Source organism: Rhinopithecus roxellana, chromosome 20 (genome assembly GCF_007565055.1).
Source record: "Rhinopithecus roxellana isolate Shanxi Qingling chromosome 20, ASM756505v1, whole genome shotgun sequence".
NCBI classification, from domain to species: Eukaryota; Metazoa; Chordata; class Mammalia; order Primates; family Cercopithecidae; genus Rhinopithecus; species Rhinopithecus roxellana.
The window spans coordinates 26,462,852-26,483,910 of record NC_044568.1 but is presented as its reverse complement, the minus strand read 5'-3'; the positions used below and the strand labels follow the sequence as shown (position 1 = coordinate 26,483,910).

The window sequence follows — 21,059 nt, the reverse complement described above, 5'->3', positions numbered from 1 at the left end:
GTGGCTCTCAGCTGCCTGAAAAAATGTGACTGCTTTAAGTGAAATAAAACCAGAATAGTAAAAGTGAAATCTAAATCGGCATAAATATTTTGCTTAAAAGAAACTTACCTGTTGGGATAAAACCTCCAACAACATCTTTTTATGTCATTTCGTTGTTTCGTTTTTCTTGGGGGTGGGGTGGGTAGTGGAGTCTATAAAATCCATTCTTAAATAAGTCATGGATACTGGGAAAATATCTAGGATCTCCAAATTTCAAAATAAAAGAAAACGCAGGCCCATGCAAAGCCATTTCTGTTATGCCTTTTACAATTCCTCATTTAAAGAGGGATACACACTCACATACACAATTGACTGCTGCCTGGGGAAATGTTAAAATGCATTTAGGGGTCTGGCTAAATGGAAATGCACTCTAAAAACACAGACACAGTATTCTGTTTTATCTGTTGCAAAAAAAAAATGTATTTGATTACTTGAGTAAAATTACAGTATCTCTGTTGTTAGTAAGTATTAAATGTTAAAGAAATTGGACCCCCCCCTTTCCTTTCAACTTTCCAAGAAAGTGCATGTAACAGTCCAATTTTTTTCTTCCATACCTAATACAAAATAAACAAACACTATACCTGCTCTCTTGATCAAGAAGCATTTGCTCTTGTAAGGAACATATGTACATTTGAATGAAAGTGATATTTCTTATTGTATATACAAGAGCATCTACATTTTCTCCACTGAAGGTTGTTCAAGATGCTATACTTAGCAGCATTGTGAAATTCCAGCACACATTTTCTATCGTGAATATACCTACAAGGCAAAATGTTACGTCTCAGTTTCAACTACCAAAACAACACTTGTTTTCTTTTTCTCTAAAGAATTCTGCGTGCTTATTACTGTACAGAAACTTATTAACATTGAAGACGACTCAAGTAAAAAGCACGATACAAATAGCAGTTCAAAATGGAAATGGTTAAATCTACAAAAAAAAAAAAAGGTTGAATTTTAGAATAAAAATCAAAAAACCAAACCTTTCAAAGACCCACACTGTTCAGTCTGTACTTTAAGTCTTTTCCTTAAATCTGTTTTGAAAGATTAGACAATGTGTTTGCTGATAAAATTTTCCAGCAGGATCAAAGTGTACATGTATATACAGACTTTATTAGAGATCTAATGCATCACTGAGGCATTGCATCAACACCAGATTCATATTAAACTGGATATAGAAAATAAGTTAATGCCAGATTACAACTGCCTAGCAGGGCAACTTGCAATTGCCATAAATGTTACAGCAAGTTTACAGCACTCTAGTCAATTAGTATTTAGTCCAAAATACAGAAGACCAAAGTTAACGCTTGCATTCTGTTTGCAAAGCAAGGTTATATCACTAATAAATAAGCTTTCTTAGAACTCTAAAGTTGAACAAGGTACAAAAGAATGTCTTCATAATGTTGTAGTTCATAGATCTGGGGAACATGAAGGAAGGGGCGGGATGGGGGGAAGGGCAAGGAGTAGGAGGCCACCATAGGTCGCGTTCTGAACAGGAATGAATGCTATGTCTCCAGCCCGAGCTGCTTTAACTCGTGACGATCTCCTTGCTGTCCTCCACGAAGCGGGTGAAGCGGAAGTTGGTTCCGTTCTCACTGCTTGCCATTTTCTCCAGGCCGGCCAGGGGAGCATTGGGCTCTGAGTTCTGGAGCCTCTCCAGGTTTCCCGTCAGCCCACTAATAGGTGAGCTGTTCCCACTGCCGAGGCTTCCAGGAATTGGAGGGATGCCACCATTCTGAATGACGGAGATCTCGTTGGCCTTCATCGCCAGCCCGTTGGAGAGCGCTGCTGCATACTGATTCCAGAAGCTGGAAGGATCCCCACTTCCTGATCTTGCCGCCAAATCCTTCTGGAACATTTCTGGGAACTTGACGGGATTGCCTCCTAGAAATGTCATGGGGCCATCCACAGAGAGCCGCCGACCCCGTCGTGCAGGGGTGCTATTCCACATGTGAGTGCCCATGTGTACCTGAGATATGGGGAGGGCAGGCAGACAGAGAGGTGGGGGGGAAAAGAGGAGGGGGAGAGAAGCTTAATGGCTGAATCTGTCTCAACTCATATCCCAAATGTCCACAAAGCAAGTGGCCTAAATGCCTATTCTCATCATGTGACAGACAGTGAAGGCAACAGGAACCATGCATTCCTCCTGTCTAGTAATAACGTGCTCACTCTCTGCAGCCCTGGCCTGTCTCCCCTCTTCCTGGGAAAGGATGCCTTATTTACTCTTTTTTTATTACCCATATTTAGCTTATAATGGGCTCAAGCAAGCCAGGCAGTGGCGGATAGCTCCTTTCAGGGTTAGAATTGTTATGTCCACTCTCATTGCAATGGTAAGTATTGTATCTGACACCCTTTACCCTATAAATGTCCTTTTCAGATAGGAAGAAGGTATCCCTCCCTGACTGCCCACTGGAGGGCCTGCGTATGGAGAGAAAAGCCAGAAAGTAATTATTCATCTCACAGTACTGGGAGCAATCTCCAGAGAAATACTCTGTCAACAGAAAAATGTACATACTAAGAGCACTCAACTGTTGCTCTAGAACTTAAGCATATTTGCTTTATTTCCAACACATATCAGTAGGAAATGCTGTATAATCAATTATCATAATGCCCATTAGCAGAGCAGTGACGTTATTGTTTTTAGACAAACAAACCATGCTGGACTGCATAGTTATGAAAAATAGATGCAAACGCTGAGAGCCCTAATTATTAAGTGATACGGGCAGCACACAGGCCACATGGAGGTCTTTAATCAATATCCCATGGCAACGCCAGGCTGTCTTCCTTGGTAGGTAAAGCAATTCATTTGGTGCACTTAGCAAGACAACATAGAGGCCGCTCCTTCGCTTAGGTACCAAATTATTCAATGTGCACTGACATTCAGTGAGCTGCAGCTTGCCCTTGTCCCTGCCACGATCCTGACCCTCCCAGGCACCCTCGTTTCTCCCCTATCAACCATGTGCAGCAGGTTCCCTTGCAAGAGCTCTCTCCCTGAATATCAGGGCTGATGACTCTGGGGGCATGCACTATAGATAATCAATGGCAGTGGGACAGGGTTGATGGAGTGGGTATGGTGCAGAGCAAGATACCTTAAGATTGCCTTTAGTCGTGAAAGCTCTTCCACAAATAGTGCAAGCAAAGGGTTTCTCTCCAGTGTGAGTTCTCTCGTGAATCTGCAGGGCACTCGACGAGGAAAAGGTTTTGCCACACGTGTTGCAGTAGTGCTGCTTGGGAGTTCTCCTGGGCAGAGCAGGGAGCAGAACTGGGGATGTGGCAGAGGAAGACAGAGGCCCAGACGGGACGTGACTGGTGGGGGTGTCTTTACTGTCCTGAGGAGAAATATGCACGAAGCCGTTGACCTCTGTTTTGATGAGAGATGACAACGAGTTGGCGGGAATCACCGCCGAGTTCTGATTGGGGCCAAGGTTGGAACTGGGCTCAAAGAGCTGGGATGGCAGATCTCGCATCTGATGTGTCAACATGTGCTGCTTCAAATTACCCTTTGTGGAAAAGCCACGATTGCAAACTGTGCAAATAAATGGTCTCTCTTTGGTATGACTTCTATAGTGAATGTCCAAGGCACTCTGACAAGCAAATGTTTTGCCACAAATGTCACAAGCAGTGTTTTTAAATTTACCCCGGTCTCTAAAAGGGAAGAGGATCCCCAAAGAATCTTCTTTGATGATTTTCTCTGCGTGACTAGATGTCAAATCCAAAGCCCCACCATTCACTGGGGTGGGAGACAAACCATTGGCAAACTCACTTGGGACCGCTCTCTGTGGTTTCTCCTCAACGCTGGGTGACTTGTGGAACTCCTGGGTGCTGTTGGACGGGGACAGAGCCTGCATGGAAGAGGTAGACTCTGAGATGGCTGGGCTGCCAGCACTTTGGCTCTCCATGTCACCACCCACTGAGGATGAATCATTGGTCAGGACATCCCCCTCGACCGACCCATTCTCCACTGACTTCAGGCTGGCCTGCAGCTGCTCTGCCAGGCCAGCATTGATCATCTTCATCTGATTTTCCAAAGCAGCGATGCTCGACATCTCGAGGGGCAAAGGCGAAGAGGATAAGCTGTCTTGGGAGGCGTCTGCAGACTTAGGTGTATCGGGGATGCTGCCCTCAGGACAGTCTTCCATGTTTTCATCGGAGAAGTTGTCTAGATCATCAAAATTTTTCTCATCGAAGGAACCTGTGTCGGACTCCATGGACTCAGGGTAGCTGTCAGGGACTGGGGTGTTGGGGATCTGGCCTCCCATATGCATTCGGATGTGCTGCTGCAGGACCACAGCGTTCGTGAACTTCTTCTGGCAGATGGGGCAGGAATGCTGGACTCTGAGCGGGGGCATAGCACGATGGACACTGTAGTGGGTTTTAAGATTCCCTTTCGTGGTGAAAGCCCGGCCACAGATCTTACACTTAAAGGGCCTCTCCCCAGTGTGTGTCCTGTAGTGCATTTTCAAGGCGCTCTGGCAGCTGAGAACCCGGTGGCAGATGATGCACTCATTGGGGTCAGTGGCCTTCTTGTCAATGTTTTCTACCAGTTGCTGAAGCTTGGACGTCTCTGATGCCTGGGCTGAGTCCAGGAGTCCCCCAAAAGGAAACTTGGCCTTGAACTGCTCGGACATGAGCGGCAACAAAGGGTTGGTGAAAGTGGTGGCACTGCCCACAGGGCCGCAGTCTGCCGCTGGGGAGCTCAGGGCGCTACTGCTTGCCGTTGGGACTGAGCTGGTGACCATGCCACTCTCTTCACTTTTGCCACCGGAGGGTGGCAGAGTAGACCCTTCGGCTTCCTCTGGGAGCCCACCTAGGTTTCTTGTGGCTGGCTCAAGGCCCCCCGAGTCACTTTTGACTGAGCCTGGGGGGCTGGTGGCAGAATGGCTGATGGGGATTGGGGCTGGCTCTTCTGTCTTGATGAAGGGTATGAGGCTTGGGAGGGTCGGGGGCAACGGCAGGCCGACTGAAGTGGTCAGAGTAGGCAGGACTGGTTTGGTGTCTAGCCAGCTGGTGACTGGCTTCTCTGGAGGGATGGACATGCCGTATGGGATGCCAGTACTTGTGGGGATATTGTCCAAATGCTCAGGCACAGGATAGGGGTTCATCTGGATATGAGGATATTTCTCTTTGTGGCGCTGAAAGTGGACTTTCAGATTCCCCTTGGTGGAGAACCTGTTCCCGCAGATGTTGCACTTGAACGGCCTCTCTCCGGTATGGGAACGCAAGTGGATCTGCAAGGCACTGTCACTCCCAAAGACCTTCGCGCAGAACCTGCACTTGTGTTTGAAGAATGCCTCATCGGAAGTACTTTTCGCTTCAAAGGCAGTGACATTTGGTGGCTTGCTTTTTCTTTGCTGGGCCAAGGCAGACAAGGAGTTTAAATCCTCTGCAGTTGTTCCGATGTTGGGCAAAGGGCTGGGGAAAACCGAGTTAGCGGGGGCTGGCTGAGGTAGAAGTGGATTAGACGCAGGACTTAATAAACTGCTTATTGCAAAAGCTGGTGAGGACGATGATGAGACCGCTGGGTTGCTGACATGGGAGGCCCCAGCACTTGAAGCCACTTTTTCAGAGGACGGGGTGGTAACTGCCGCTGCCAATATGTTCATACTGGGAGAAGAGCCGCTGTTGGATGGAACGATGGTGTTGCCAGAACTGCTCTGAGGTAGCTGGATTGGGGGTAGCTGTTTCACACCACTAATGCTGGCAGATTGGCTGGCGAGGCTCTGTGCCAATCCAGCTGCTGCTGCCAGCTGCTGAGATAAATGGGAACTTAGCGTGGACAAGGGGTTGGCAGATGTTCGTAAAGTACCTTGAGAAGGACTAGAAGATGTTGGCAAGTCTGCATTCTGAGAAGCCAACAGCAATATTTGGTGACGAATCTGTTCGATCAATTGCAGCTGGTGGATCTGCTGCTGCTGCAGAGCTAGGAGCTGTTCCATGAGGGCTGGGACGGCCAGCTTGCCCCCCGAGGCCCCGCCGCACCTCGCTTCCTGGGAGAACTGGGCCACCGCCACCTTGGTGCTCTGGAGGTTCTCGATGATGACGTTGCTGTTGATCACGGAGAAGTTGCCCAGTGTTGTCAGGTCCCCGAGTTGAGGTAGAGAGGTTGTGATCGCTGAGGTACCTGTGGAGGAGCCGCTGCTGCTGCTGCTGCTGCTGCTGCTGCTGCTGCTTGGGGCGGTACTGCTGTGGCTACCGCTGGAAGTGCCGCTGCCGCTTTTGTTAGCAACCGGGGCCTCCACCTCCATGGACTCTTCCCTGTCAAGTCCGTTGTGTTCTGAAAGGTCGCTGCAGTCCACTTGATCTGTTTTGTTAACTGTGTCACTCATTTGTTCATCAGGATTATCGGGAGGGGGGCTGGGGGAGAAGGTTTCGGGTGGGGAGGCTGGATTTTCATTTACGATTAAAACTAATTGATTTTTAGTACAGTTCTTCTTGTGGAGCAGAAGATCTGATAATTCAAAGAACTCAGCACAGCACCGGCCACAGACGTGGGCATCCTTGCTCTTAGTAGGGCGACTCGGTTGACCTTTTTCTGTGTCTCCTACAAATGTCAAAAAGGTGCAGGGTTAGTAAAGGGGCCAGGACACACAGTCACCTATGACTTAAAAACAAAAAAAAGGGCTAATCAATGGTTTTTTACCTACAAAACTCAAAACTGTAGCCCCTGAAAACCAATCAAGATTACCTAAGAACATCCATAATTAATTTTTAAGGGTATGGAGGAATTCTATCCATCCAGTATCCCAGAGAGTCGTGGCCTTCAGATAATTCATCAAAATACAAAATACTACAAATGGGAAACATTGGTGCATGATGAAATTCCATAGCAAAATATTGATTTCCAATCTTTTATACACCTTATTGTCTACTCGTCCAGAGAGGGTCCACAAACCATTCTGAGGACTTATTACGCTCTTGAGTTTCTGTCAACCTTATTCATTTTCAACCGACTCAAAGATATCTGTGACAGTTTGTTCTGTCACTAAACTAATTTGTAGTCATTCAGGTTCCAATCAGTTGTTGACAAGGGGGAAAAAAATGCATATCATCAAGCTGTAGACTGACAACTTGAAAATCACCTCAAGCCCCTACCTCAAACCTGCGCTAAGTCTGATCCGTGACAAACACACTTTAGTCACATCAGTAACAAATCCTCCAGACTGCTCCTCAAAACTCACTTGAACACAAAAGGAACGGCAACATACACAATGAAGAGAAACACAATGATCATAATCCGTTACAAGACTTGCCTGGCACCTATATATCACTCCCTGGCATGTTTATTTTTAAAATTAAAGATGTAACTCCGGCTACCATCCCACTAATCAAAGAATACATGCCACCATGCTCCGAATGGCAACATTATGCCTCTAAATATTTCATCAAAAGTGCTCTCTATGTCTATAAAAACTGGCACAAGATTTACATTTCTGATTAAACATCAACTTCAAGAAGGATGTGCAGTCGAGAAGTGCTCCCATCTCCTAAGAAATAATTCTTGGTTTAGAGTTTGAAATGCTTTGCAGCTCTCCTTGTCTGAATGCCTTTAAAAACAGTTTGCTCTTAACTGTTATCAATTGTTTAACAGATTGTCCTGAACCTTTTATTATAAAAATCCCTTTATTTCATGTTTGTTTCCATTGGTTGCTCAGATGTCTTCTCACTAAGATCCATTTGTAAATTAAACAGAAAAATCTCTAACTCCAAGCTAACATCCTATTCAAAGACAGGATGGCTTCCCATTGTTTGCCCAGCATGGGGAACACCAACTTCTGTTGTACAAATGGTGTGTGGTCATCTAAGAAGGCTGTGGAAAAAAAAAACAAAAAAAAAAAACTGTTTAATTCAAGGATTACCTCCCTGCATGCTTTTCTGCAGAACTGAATCAGATAATAGGTAGTTTCCATGACTTCCAAATTGAATCTCCCAGAAAACTTGCATAAAACAAAGTAATTGCAGATATGAATAAATGTAAAATCAAAATGCTGCTTTTTTTCAGTAAACTTAAAGTCCATTGGAAAGTGTCAGCTGTTTGCCTTTTTGTAGTAAATATTTTAAAAAACTTGACTAGTTTTGCATTCCAGAAAATAAAATTAATACCTAAATACTAACTTCTGGAAATTCCTTAACTCTATTTGCCTTGAGTGATGCCGAATTGATTAGAATCCCTGGTGAAGTATGCCAAATGTACGCACACTTTATTCACTGGGAGTGTTATTTGAGTAGCTAAGTTATACTTAACAAGCCAGCTTTCCTAATACCCATCTTTTAATCTCCACAAGGGTATAGTGCAAAATGCATTAACACCACCAAACAAATCTTAGTTGTAGCAGAAAATACCAATAATGATTTGGTTTTAATTTAATGTTTAATCATCCTAATTGGCACTGGATTCCTATGCACATGGAAGGTGCTGTTTTAAGCACTTTCTGCTTCTCCCCCTGCCTTAAAATCATATAAACAAAATATTAGATGAAATTTGCTAAAGTTATGTTGCTTAACTTGGGACAAAAATAATGTGACAAAAAATTCTCTTTAAAGCTTCTTATTTTGACAACCAATTTTAAATGATGCATCCATTTCAGATGCTTATTTTAAACTGGGAAATGCAATTCCTAATATATTCAACAGAAATGTTATTTCTTTCTCTTTGCACATTTCCATATGTAATGGTTATGTTTCCATCTACTTTTACAGCCAATTATGAAGGAACAAAAGCTATTCTGTTTGTTCACACATTTTCAACAAAATGCATTAAAACTATTATGTCAGCATGTTCTATTAAGCTCTGCATTCAGTGGAAAATACTTTTCAACCAGCTCACATTTATCAAAACATAAAGCCACTTTAAAACACAGTTTTGCTTGGTCAGCTGGGCTTAGACAAATAATGACAGATTCAGAACTAAATAACTAGCAAGGGAAATCAGAAAACTGACTTCATCAATTGTACACATTACAATGTAGTTGCTTCAAATATTTAGCACATCTGTGCTCACGATTAAAAGAGATTTTAATTCTTTATAACTTGCAAACATCTGATATTCTCATAATAAATAAAGTAAAAGGCAGGTTACTTTATAGGATTTAGCTGATTATTACTTCCCTGCACTCGAATTCTGCATTTGTGCTGCCTCAAGACTCACTTGAGAATTTTCAAGTTTTTCAACCTGAACATTTTTATATTTAGGATTGTGCTAACTGGATGGAAAATATAGATGTTTAAAAATAAATGCCTGCCTGCTTTTAAGAGACTGTGTTAAAAAGTTGCCCATATTTTAGCTTAGGTTTTCACAACATTTTTAATAAGCTGACATTTGATCTCACTGTAGAGTGAACTAATTTAATTTCCTGATGTTTATGAACACCCCCACGCCCCCAAAATACTGGTATCTATTTTGATTTATTTCAAAAGCAGGTGTTGCTACACTGTAATAATTCTTAACTTTAAATCTATCTGCATTCGGAACAAAACTCCAAGGAAACAGTCTTTTATTAAAAAAAAAAAAAAGAGACAAAACATGAGGACTAGTTGGACTCTTTACCAAAGGGAATATTTTAAGTTGTAGTAAGATACACACGCACACACACATTCTCTCTCTCTCTCTCTCTCACACACACACACACACACCCCAACAGTTCTAATTCATTTTTCTGATTGTCTGCTATCTTGTATCTCTCTCAGTAATCTGTTACACAGGATTGCAACTGGTGACCCCATTATAGTAAATACAGTTGCCTTGTTCCTTGTACTATGGTGAAAACAACATTCCTGTTCCTTTTCTATGGATTTTGCATGCAGATTAATTTTGTAAGCAACCCTAGTCAGATACCAAAATTTAAGAAGCAGTGGTTTTCTAAGTATGTACACACAAACAGATATTTGGAATTTTCTGGGCCTTTTGGTAGGGGGAGGGGAAGAGTGATCTTATACCTCCACCAAATTTATATTAAAATCCCAGATGCTTTAGTACCTGTTGTACTATTTAGGTACTTGATGCCTAATTCAAATCTGTCAGTTTTTCATCCTCTGAACCAAACTGCAGAATCGGAAGCAGAAAATTCAAGTGTTCTACCATATCTGTCTACTGAGAAAATAAAAATAAAACTATGCCCCACACAGAAAGGTTTAGCCAGCCAGGAAAGGAAAAAAACAAAACAAAAAACAAACACAACCACCTTACTCTACCAGATTTAGTTTTCTTTTTTGGAGCTCTTCAGAAAGACACTTCACTGTACTTCCCATTATGTTAAAATTGCATTTACATTTCTTAATAGAATTGCTCATGACAGTGGTTTTGGAGTCCTTAATTTTAACAGCCTGTTCCTTTTCTTATCACAAACATATTTGATTGACTGGTCTTTTATCTTTTTTTTTTTTTTCTGCACCGACCTGGGAAAAGTCTGAATCCAAATGTCCAACTTAAGATTCCCAAGAAATGTTAAACACTACGACATATGCTGTGCATATTTTCTGTGATGTCTAAAGTTTCCTCGATGTGATATGCCACCAAATGATAAATTTCCTGGTACCCTCCAAGTTCACTCACTGTTCTGACCGGGATTAGCGTATTCTCTAGTGGAAGAATACAAGTGAAATCTCTGAAAAAATAACATGGACGAGGCATTGCTTTTAAAATAGTGATCCAAGCCCACCTAATGTACACAATAAATGAAAGGGGGAAATGTCTTTCCCATGGATGAATCAAACTGAACACTAGATGGGGTTCCAGTTGCGAGGGTTTGTTCAAAAACTTCTTTGTGGCTTTCCTATTGCAGTGACGCGTAAAAAAGAGACTCCTTAAGGCAAGATCTAAACTTTGACTACATAAACATTGGCAAAGGCACAAGAAACTAAATCCCTGTTGTTTGAGGGTAAAACTGAGCTATGGGAACTACCTGTCAATCTTCCCCTTTGGGGGTCTGGCATCTGAGGGTGACAGGGGAATAAGGTTAGGAAAAGAAGTCAAGCTGATAAGGTGAAACTAAAATAAACTACTAACTTCCTGCTAAGTGACTAGCAGGATTCAATTTGGGGGTCACTGGGAAGATACTGAAGGACATATTATGATCTGGACCTTGTCACCCTTGCATGGGAGGAGGCTAGCAAAGGTTAAAACAGCTTGACACATCTAGGTTTTCTAAAGCCTGGCACACAAACTTTTTTCTTTTTTGGGGGGAGGAGTGTTAGTTCTTCGGTTAACTTTCCACCTCTTTCGCCAAACTACTTCAGTTTTAATAATCTAAGAATATTTTTGGAATATTCTGGTGCTATCTGCACCAAGAAGTGTCTCAGAAAAACCTAGCTGAGGTTGTAGAAGGAATTTTTTCTGGTTCCTACACAGAGTTTGGCTTTTGACAATTTCAAAAACTTAACCAGTCTGCCTATTTCTGTCCCAGTAAGATCTCCACCACAAAAATGTGGAGTTCTACCTTCTAAAAGTTTCTGTTGGTAAAGAAAACTTGCTACCTCCAAAAGTATAAAGAAAAGAAATAGAGCCCCCAAAGAAGAATCTATACATTGGCACTTGTGCCAATGAACTCTAGGGGAAACTTGATGTAAAATAAACCACAAAACATTCAGTATCACATATTCACTTTCACACATAGTACCCTCATGCCTGACTAGACTTTGCTCGTTTGTGTGTTTGTTTTTTAACATTTTACAAAGTATGTGCGGCCTGAAGCAAATCACAAAAAACCGGTTTGCATTTTCTCATTCAGAATCTTCCATTATGACAAACTTAAAACAGCTCTGATTAAACATGAATTCTTTCCAACTGCCTTATCTTGCAGGTGTTGGTATTTTTTAAAAAAGCGATTAATTATAGTTCTCGCTAACCTTTTGGGCCCAGAGATCAATGTGTTGCTATAAAGCTGCTCAAAATGAGCAAATTACTTTGGTAAATAATAGAATTTCATTATTAATATAAATAAGAGGAATTTTTATGATACTTTATGTGATTGTTAGTGTTTTAGCTGCAATCCATGGTGTTTCATTCTTCCAATATTATCTTTTCCTTGAAAAAACTGAGCACAAAAGTACTTTTTAAATAAATGAATGGAGTCTAAATGGGCCATCCATGTAGACATTACAGGAATCTTAAAAACGCCACCAAAGGAAGAACCCCAATACGCACACACACAACACACAACTGAAATCGCAATTTATAGTAAAGAACCCACAAATAAAATCATTGGATTCTAATATTCCCTTTCCTCGGAGTTATTTACTTGATAAACAATCTTTCCAGTAGCAGTCATATTTCTGCAAATAATTCAAGACTTGTTGAATATCATCGAGGAGATAAGTCATATTTGCCATAATCTTGGTTTTTATAAGAAGCAGAAAAAATACCAAGTTTAGAGTGTTTCTGGCATAGCAGTTGCACACCAAAGTAAAATAAAATACCAGCATCCTGAAATAGACCAAATACTCAGGTTTTTTTTTTTTTGTTTTGGTTTTTGTGTTTGTTTTTTGTTTGCACTTGCTTCAGATGAAGCTGTCTGTGTGGCTTCTTAGCATGGTCTGGGTTTTCTTTGTAAGCACACACATACTCAAACACACACAGGCAGGACACACAACAGCAAGCAGCCCTAGCTGCTTTCAGCTTTGGGAGCCGCTTCTTCAGGGCTCCTGTAACTTGGGTCTACAAACTTTTCTAGGTCTCACTCTGGGTAGAAGTCATACAATTAGAGGTGCTGGTAAACGAGAAGTGCATGAACTAGATTTTATTTGGTATGTTTCATATTTCCTTTGTCATATTTCAAAGACCATCTCAAGACATAAGAAAAAGTAATCAGAATGTTTGAAAAGGGGCTTGCCATCTAAAAATGTAACAATGTTTCTTTACATAAAAAACAAAACCAAACAGAAAACCCAGCTACTCCTAGAAGTATGGGTTATATGTGGGGAGAAGAACCAGATTGCTGAACTCACTGCAGAAAAGGTGACTTTTAAAAGGTAACCTTGAGTTATGTCATGAACTTTCAATGCCGTTTATCTCAGAACTACTTCCAAATAAAAAGAACTGGAGTATGTTAGGCCCTCCTGTATGTTCAGCGTTGGGGGAGGATTACTTGTGTACTAATATTATTACAACACACTAAATCCTGAAACCCTATTACAAAATCTACCCTCTAGGCAACTTCTCCCAAACTTATTGTTCAACCATGTAAAAACAGTCATAACCTAAAACCATTACTACTGAAGAAAAAGAGGAGGGGGTGGGGAGAGGTGAGGAAAGAAGGCTGGGAGGGGGTGTTTCCTAGGGAGCCCCTAACAGTTTACTGCTTCTTTAGGACAATGTACCAGCTTTTGGGAAGAGAAAAGAAAGGAAGGAAGAGAAATCAAAAGGAGAGAAAAGAGAAAGAAAGGAAACTTGATGGAGTTAACTAACTTACCTCAAAGCTCAAATAAACTAAACTGAAAAAATTAGTACTAATAAAGAATAATGGTAACAGGTAGTGAAATCCTTTTATACTATTGCTTTATGAGAAGACTTAACTATTAAAAATTCCTGATACAGAAGGCGAAAGGCAAAGATCTAGCACGCATTATTTCTCCTAGAAGGCCGAGACTTTTTTTTTTTGAAAATGTAGAAAACCAGTACAAATTTACAAAACACACTAGAAAATGCTCTCTTATCTCTAGTTTGCTTTTTTGTGTGTGTGTACAAACTGTTAACTTGAACAGTTTTCCGGTGCAAAAGGTCTCACCAGAAACTTTAGGAAAGATGGGTGTGGGTGCGGGAAGCAGAAGAAACTGAGCTGAGAAAACCCGGAAAAATACTCGGCGCAGCTGCTGCGGCCTTGGGTCATCTCACCTCGATCTACCCCGCGTGCTTGCTTTCGCTTGGGGTGGAAAGCGGGGTTCAGGGGCTCTTTTCAGCGGACTGAGAAATCGCAGAGGCCATGGGTAAGGATTCAAGCTTGAGCAAATACTGGGGGACGGGAGGAGGGTTATTGTAAAGCATTTTCTTAATTGATTTCAAGTCCCCCATTTTTTTACAGGAACCCCAAGTCAGGACTCCCCTTTTTCGACAGCGGGGGTAAAGGGAGCGGGGGTCCCTTCGCTTCACTGTGCTCCAGCTCTACCGAGAGGCAGGCCTCTGGGAAACAAGCCGGGGACCTGGGGACCCAGGCGGCCGCAGCTTAGTGGGCTGAGGTGCCGATCAGGGGCACGCTTCGGAGCTCTGTCGGGGCCCAGCTCCCTCCTCCACACCCCAAAATGCCGCCTAGGACGTGGGCATCCCGTGCGGCATCCGGAACCGCTGAGAACCCGCCGAGGTTGCTCCTTGTCCGTCCTCCCGCAGCCGAGAGGCCAGCATCGCGCCGGGACGACCCGGGGACCCGAGTCCGGGCGCCGCTGCATCGCCTCGGGCGCTAGGCCTGGGAGCTTTGAGGCCGGTACAGTGAAACACCTTTAGGAGCAAGGAGGGATTCCAGGTGTCCTCCCTCTGCACCCCAACTCCCTGCCCGGATATCTTCCACTCTTTGCCAGAGCTCCCACACACAAACTTTGTCCTGGACTTGTTCAGCCCCTTCGGGACCCACAGTTGTCGCCTCCATCGGAGAAAGAGAGTGCCCCTGTTTCAGGGGGGATTCCACTCTGGCTGGTCACCCGCAAACCTGAAAAACTATCCTACGACATCTTCCCCGACTCCCCTGGAAGTAGGGAGCACCACGATCCGCAGAGGGCGCATACCGACCGTAAATATTTTGGGGGGCAGAGGGTGCAATTGTTGGGGGGAAGAGATGCGGAGATAAACTTTGCGAGCCAGACCCCGACACTTCCCCCGTCCGTTTGCCCCGTCTCCGGAACAACTGGCGGCCAGCGGCACTCTCCACCCCGGCCGCGACCCTAGCGGGTCAGGCGCGGGCGCCCCGACACCAGTCCCCATCTTCTTGCAGCTCTGAACCTCCAAAGGCACCCCGTTCTAGCGCGGGCCGAGGGGGAGTGTGCGCGTGGGGCGAGGGGGGTGCAGCGAGCTCCCCCACGCTCGGAGTTCAGCCCAGCGCCCGAAGTAAACTTCCTTCCCGCTGGCAGCAGGGCCGGGAGGCGGAGGCCGGGCCGGGGGCCCCGGGGCGCGCCGCGGGGAGCGCCAGGGGCCCCGTGCGGTTCGGCGGGGACGACCTCCGCCCGCACCCACGCCTCATGGGGCTCCCGGATCCCGGCGGTGGCTGGGATCCCCGGAAAAGCCGGGAGAGAGGAGCCAGGCCGGCATGCCCGCCCTCCCTCCCCCGGGAGGACCCAACAACTCCGGAAAGATCCTGCCGGGAGATGTGTTCGCTTTCCCCCGGGCAGCCGGGAAGAGCCCAGCAAAGGCATATTGAAAATTAAAAAGAAAAAAAAAATTACGCCGAATGGAAGAAGCAATCGGGGCCGCGGCGGCGGCGAGGTAGGGGGCGCGGGGGCCAGTCGCGTGTGCGTGGGTCCGAGTGTGCGTGAATGTGAGTGCGTGTGTGTGTGTCCACGGCGCGGGCCGGAGCACTCACCATCTCGCCGGGGGAGCGAGGCCACTTCGGGGTCGGATTGGAAATGTTGAGGCTTCGCTTGCTTCCTCCGCGACATGCTGGCTCAAACATCAGCTGGGGCAGAATAAAAAATTACTAAAAAAAAATCTTCTCAAAATTACGGAAATCGAGCGGCGGCGGCGGCGGCGGCTCCCCCCGCCCGCCGGCCCGCCCGCCCCCTCCCCGGCTCCCCGGCCCCGGGCGCAGCGCGCATGTGTCCTGCTATAATTATGATTATCAATAATGCATTGCGATTAATCATAGAGGGGCTCTTTGAAAGGCGATTGGCACCGGGCCAGCGCTATTCAAACCCGCTCGCCTTAATCAATTAGTTCGTGATTTGCTGCAGACCCCTGTCTCTCCGCGCGCTGGCCCAATAAGCCGGCCGCGGGGCTGGCTCTGCACGCCGCGCCGCCCGACACTGGGTTAACCCTCTTTGCGACCGCCCGGGACTCCGCGGCCAGGCCGCCGGGGGCCGGCCTCCTCTCCACTGCGGGCCCGGCGCCCCGGCCGGCGCCCCCCGCTCTCTCTCTCTCCTCTCCCTCTCCCCTCCCTCCTTCGCCCCCCTATCCCGGGCTGGGCCGACCCAAATTAGCATGCCCTCCCCGGAATTGAGCCGCCCCGGGTCGGGGGTGGGGCCGGGCGGCGGGGGCTGGGGACTCAGGCTGGCGGCGCGCTGCGAACTTCCCAACTCGGGCGCGAGGCGCGCCGGCCCGCGGGGGGAGGGAGTCCCGCGGCGGGATTTGGGGGGAGGGCGTCCCGTTTCGTGAGTGTTTCTTCGTTTCTTTAAGAGCTACCAGAAAGCAGCCCACCCCCACCCCCATTAAAAAAAAAATAAGCGAGTGGGGAAGAGCCAGCCCCACGCCGGTCCGCCTCCCGCCCACGGCTCGGCTTCCCTCCCGCCTGGCTCGGCGCTCCTCAGCCCCGAGTTCTCCATCCCCTGGATCCCGGGCTCGCGGGGGCGCGGAGAAGAGGATCCAGGAAAGGTTTGGGAACCTGATGGGTTTGTGGCCGGGGGGAGGGGCAGTTCTCCCGCCACCCCATCCCCTCCCCGCCAGGGGCCCTGATCCTCCAGCCTCTTGCTTGCTCCCTCGATCCCTTTCTCTACCTCGGACATTCCCAGGACAATTAGGGCTGAAGTTTTCGGGAGAAGCAGCCCAGAGCCCGTGGGATAAGGGGGCGGCCCGGCTCCGCCCAGGACCCCTCCCGGACCTCCCCCCCGGCTGCCCCGGTTGGCTGCAGGGCGCGTCACTCCGCGGGGAGGCGGCGGCAGCGGTGGCGCCGCAGAGCCCCGGGCGGGCGGAGAGCGGGGACCGGCCTGGGCTGCGAGTTCAGCTCCGGCCGGGGGGAGGGGAGGGGCTGCTGCTCACCCTGAGCGCAGCAGCCTGCCCCGGCCTGGAGAGACACGGCCTGGCCGGACCGGGCACTGGACTGGGCCAGTCCCCGGGACCCCTGGGCACCCCGCCCTGGGGAGGGGGCTGCGCCCCCCCAGCCTTCGGGGACGAGGTGGCGGCCCAGAGCCGGGAAACTGGGTTGGGGGTGGAGGTGGGGAGGTGTTCTGTCCGAGGCTGCCTGGCGGCGCGGAAGCTCGCCTCCACTTTTCGGGCACTTGCCGAGCGCTTCGCCCAAACTTTTTGCTCTATCACCATCTCCCCCAAGCTGAAATGCAACCTCCCTATCCGCACCCCAGAGCCCAGAGCCCAGAACCGGGAGCCCGATCCCTCTGCCGGGCTCAGGCGCCCGCGAACCTGAGACTCGGTACGCGGCTCAGCCTAGCTCTTTCCCTCGCGCCTCTGGATCTCCTCGCTCCAAGGTTCTCGAAGTCCTGCGCCCGAAGGACTAAACTAAACTTCGGCTGAGTAATGGGGGAGGAGGGGGGTGCAGATACACAATCCCTGCCCTATCTCGCGATCAGGAAAGGAGAGAGCTCCTAAGGACGCCCCAATTCGCGAGCGCCCTTCAGTCTAGCTGGTGACACGGTCGGTTCGCGCGAAGTGGGCACCAGTCTCACGAGCCGACTTCGGGTACTCGGGACCCGTACTGCGCTCCTGTAAAGGACCCTTCCCTTTCTCTTAGCTTCTTAAATCTTTTCTGTTATTTTTAAGGTGTAAATGTGTTTGTGTGCCGGTGAATGTTTATTTTTCATCTGCTGACTTTATTATTTTTTTATTGGTATAACTTCTCCCTTCTTTCTCCCTGATCGTCCGTTTTCCACCTTTTCTCTTACTTTCTTCTCTTCTGCCCTCGCTCACTCCGTAACACACACATTCACACCTTCTCCGCCTCACTCTCCCTTTCTCCCCAGGTCCTGATGAGTACAGTAGATTTTGATAAAAAGACAAACGAAGCTATCAGTAGGGCTGATGTTGAAGAATGAAGATAATAATGTTTCCATAGGTGGTGCTTCAAATGCCATTATTTCTCACTGAATATTTAAAGAGATCCCTCGGCAAAGATGGATCTGCGCGCTCCTAGGGTGTGAGCGGCTCGCTTCTCCCAGACCCCGGGGAACGTGTACGGGAGCACGTGTAAATCCCGCACCCGCCCCCTATCCCACAAACAGGGGTCCTTGCACACCCGCCAGCCCACACTCTCCCATGTACACGAACGCTTTAGTGTGCACTTGCACACTCCTTTCCCGGAATGTGCCCGTGTTTGGAGCCGCCCGCATCCTTCTCGTAACAATCTTGGCTTCTTGAAAGTCTGGGCCTCCCGGGCACCGCATGCAGTCAGGAACCTAGCGGAGCTGGCGGTCCTGGAAAGCTTTTCTCCTGGTGCGCGCCGCGTGCGCAGCAGGAAGCTCCCGGGAATGGCTTCACATGTGTTTGTTACTTGGTCTAGGTGTGATTTAAGATTAAGTGGAGGAAAAAAAAAACCTTTCCTCCCCCGCAAAAAACACCACAACAAACAACCAAACGAAATGAACATGCAAAAAGCAGCTTTGCGATGTTTAATTAAAAATGGGCGAGCAGAGACGAATAAATTGGGGAATCCAAACTTTAATAACTTTTTTCGTTTTTTTGCGTCCTCGACGGCGTAGAGGCGGGCGTTTCGCTCTGCGCTCGGCGTCCCCTGCTAATTTCTTGTTTGTTTTCTTTCCCTCGGTGGCCCCGGGAGAGGAGATGGGAGGTGGAGAAGGGGGGGATGGGAGGAGGGGGATGGTCGGAATGGCGGGGAGAGGAGAATTGGTCTTTATTGTTGATGGCAATACATCAATTACGGGCCATTGTCTCGGTCCCAAGTTCCGTGGTTCGCTGGTGCAGGCGCCGCAGTGTCAGGGCGCTGGCGAGGCTCCGCGTGCCGCGATGCAAAGAAATACTTTACATCAATAAAAACGGAGGCAGAGTAGGGGCTAATCTTTATTTTTGTGCGTGTCGAAAGTAGGCGGCGAGCGGGAGTGAGGTGCCACTGCTGGAGTCCCTCTACACTCCCTGCTCACCCCAGAGACCTGCGCGCTCTACGTGCGGTCGCACCCTCCTAGCCCTGGGTGGAGGTGGGGTGCGGGGGGACTACTGGGGAATCCGGGTAGCGAAGTTTGGACTTGCAGGTTCCTCGAGAGGGCCTGGTACTTAGGGGCTGATCCGCAGTAGCGAATGGGGATAGCCTGAAGTGAGGCAGCAGCTGCGCTGGGGTCGCGACCTCGCGGGCGGAGAGGAACCGCACCTCGGGGAGGCGCTTGGCGAGTTTTGCAAACTCCCATCTTGGGGGATTGATGCTCGTTCCTACTAATACGTCCCCTCAGTTTTCCCAAGTCCTAGAGTGTCCTTGGTGGGTTGGCGTGGCCGAAGGTCTGTGCCCCAAGGCCGCAGGCCACAACTGGGGTCCCAGTCCTGGGGTTTCCAGGCTTCTTCGCTCAACCTCTGGTCCTAGGAAGGGTAAAGAGGGGGGAGTCAAGGTTCGCGCATTCTAAGGTCTGGTTCTTCTACCCTCAAAAGTATCTTATTTTGGCCCGATCTGACCTCGGGTCTGGGATGCGGCCTGGGATGAGGCCTTGACTGGGCCCCAGAGCCTCTTTTCCGTTTCGCTGACGCTGCTTGGCCACCCTACCACAGAAATGGAGGACGCCTCCAAGCGCTGTGCCTTCACCCCTGCTTCCTCAGTCCCCAGCTGAAGGCCCCGCTGGCCCCCGGCCGAGGCTAGGAGGGCAGTAGTGGAAGTTTCGTTTTCTTAAGCCAGGCAAAAAGCGGCGAAAAGGCGGCAGCGGCGCCCGGGGGGCGGGGGAGGAGGCACAACGATGGTATCAACATTATTGATGGGGGAACGTTCGGGGCAGGAGCCCAGAGATCAGGTTCCCAGTCCCTCCCCTGCCCGGAGGTGGGTGGGACAGAGCGGGTGGCCAGCTGTGGGGGGGGGGGGGGGGGGGGGGGGGAAGGGGAGGGTGTTCCTGAATGCACCCGCATTAACCACCTGGGGTTTATTTGTATTTTCCTTGTCTGAAAGTTTGCGGGGGCAGAGGGAAAAGGAGGAAGGGTTGAGGTGGCTTGTACCCTCTAGCCCTTAGGGCTCTTTACTAGGGTTGGGGTTGGGTTTGAGGTTGGAGTTAGGGCTGGAGTTGGGGGGAGGGTGCGGGGAGAGCAGGAAAAAAATGACAGGAAAAAAAAAAAGATCAAGTTTGGAAAGCCCTCCATAGATTCGGTTATTTTTCCAAACCCCGGGACTTCCCTTCCCCGGGAGTTTCAGAAACTCCTTTCCTACTGAACTGCTGTCACTCAATCCTAACCTCTCTTAGAACACTGGAGTGGCTTCGAACCCGAGGTCTGGAGCAGGCTCGGGTGGGTACCCCGCCCCTGGCCAAGTCTACGCTGTGCGCCCTCGGCGCACTCGCTCTCCAGCAGTTCAATCCCAGCAGCAAAACGCATGTTTTTTGGGGGACTCCCGCCGTGCTCCACCAAGGGCTATCTCCAGACGGGCGCCGGGTGCAGCACTAGTGACCAGGAGCCCTGGCGCCGGCTCAGGCGGGAAATCCAGCGGTGGCAAGCGGAGGGTGGGCTTGGTAACCACCCGCGCGCGCCCCAGCCAAGAGTCCCGTACTGTCCGCCGGCGGCAAAGTTCGTCTTTCTCCGCTTGGAGGGCCGTTCCTACACAGTATTGAGAAACCGACTTCGCTAGCTACTGCAAGTGTTTGAGATTTTGACTTTCCGTCCATATTTGAGCGTCTTGCACTTAAATTCACTGCGCCCCGCATGCAACAGTGCCTCGCCAAGGGGCCTCTGGGTATGAAATTCCTCCCAGAGGAAATGTCCCGATGTAGAGAAAGTGGAAAAGGCTAATCGAATTTAGAAAAAGAAAACCTTTCCTTCCTTTTGGTTAAATCCCTTTGCGGTTTTCTGAGCGCGAAAAAAAAAAAAAAAAATTCATCACCATGTAATAGAGTGTAGCTAATTCTTAGAATCTAGTAGTAGGATGTTCAGCAAGCCCAGCAGGGCGCACAGATTCCCATCTGCCAGCTCAAGTAGGACCTTAGTTAGGATCCAGCGCATAGTGGTTAGTTCCTGTGTCTTCTGTTGG

The 21,059-nt window shown here is 48.2% G+C and overlaps 1 protein-coding gene across 1 annotated transcript; it reads right to left on the bottom strand.

Moving 5' to 3' along the window:
* Positions 1 to 422: 422 nt before the first annotated feature.
* SALL1 (spalt like transcription factor 1) lies at positions 423 to 15,638 on the bottom strand. Its single transcript, XM_030924286.1, has 3 exons — positions 15,534 to 15,638; positions 3,126 to 6,577; positions 423 to 2,005 (listed from the first exon to the last, which is right to left on the bottom strand). The coding sequence occupies exons 1-3, from the start codon at positions 15,607 to 15,609 to the stop codon at positions 1,565 to 1,567; spliced, it is 3,969 nt and encodes a 1,322-aa protein (XP_030780146.1). The 5' UTR covers positions 15,610 to 15,638; the 3' UTR covers positions 423 to 1,564.
* Between the last annotated feature and the right edge of the window lie 5,421 nt (positions 15,639 to 21,059).

What these genes read in the sequence shown, in the direction of transcription:
- SALL1 (XM_030924286.1), bottom strand. Translation starts at nt 15,609, where the DNA reads ATGTCGCGGAGGAAGCAAGCGAAGCCTCAACATTTCCAATCCGACCCC. An exon ending in CTCGCTCCCCCGGCGAGATG is followed by an intron (nt 6,578 to 15,533) that starts GTGAGTGCTCCG and finishes TGACATTTGTAG; the next exon opens with GAGACACAGAAAAAGGTCAA. An exon ending in CGACTAAAGGCAATCTTAAG is followed by an intron (nt 2,006 to 3,125) that starts GTATCTTGCTCT and finishes CCCATATCTCAG; the next exon opens with GTACACATGGGCACTCACAT.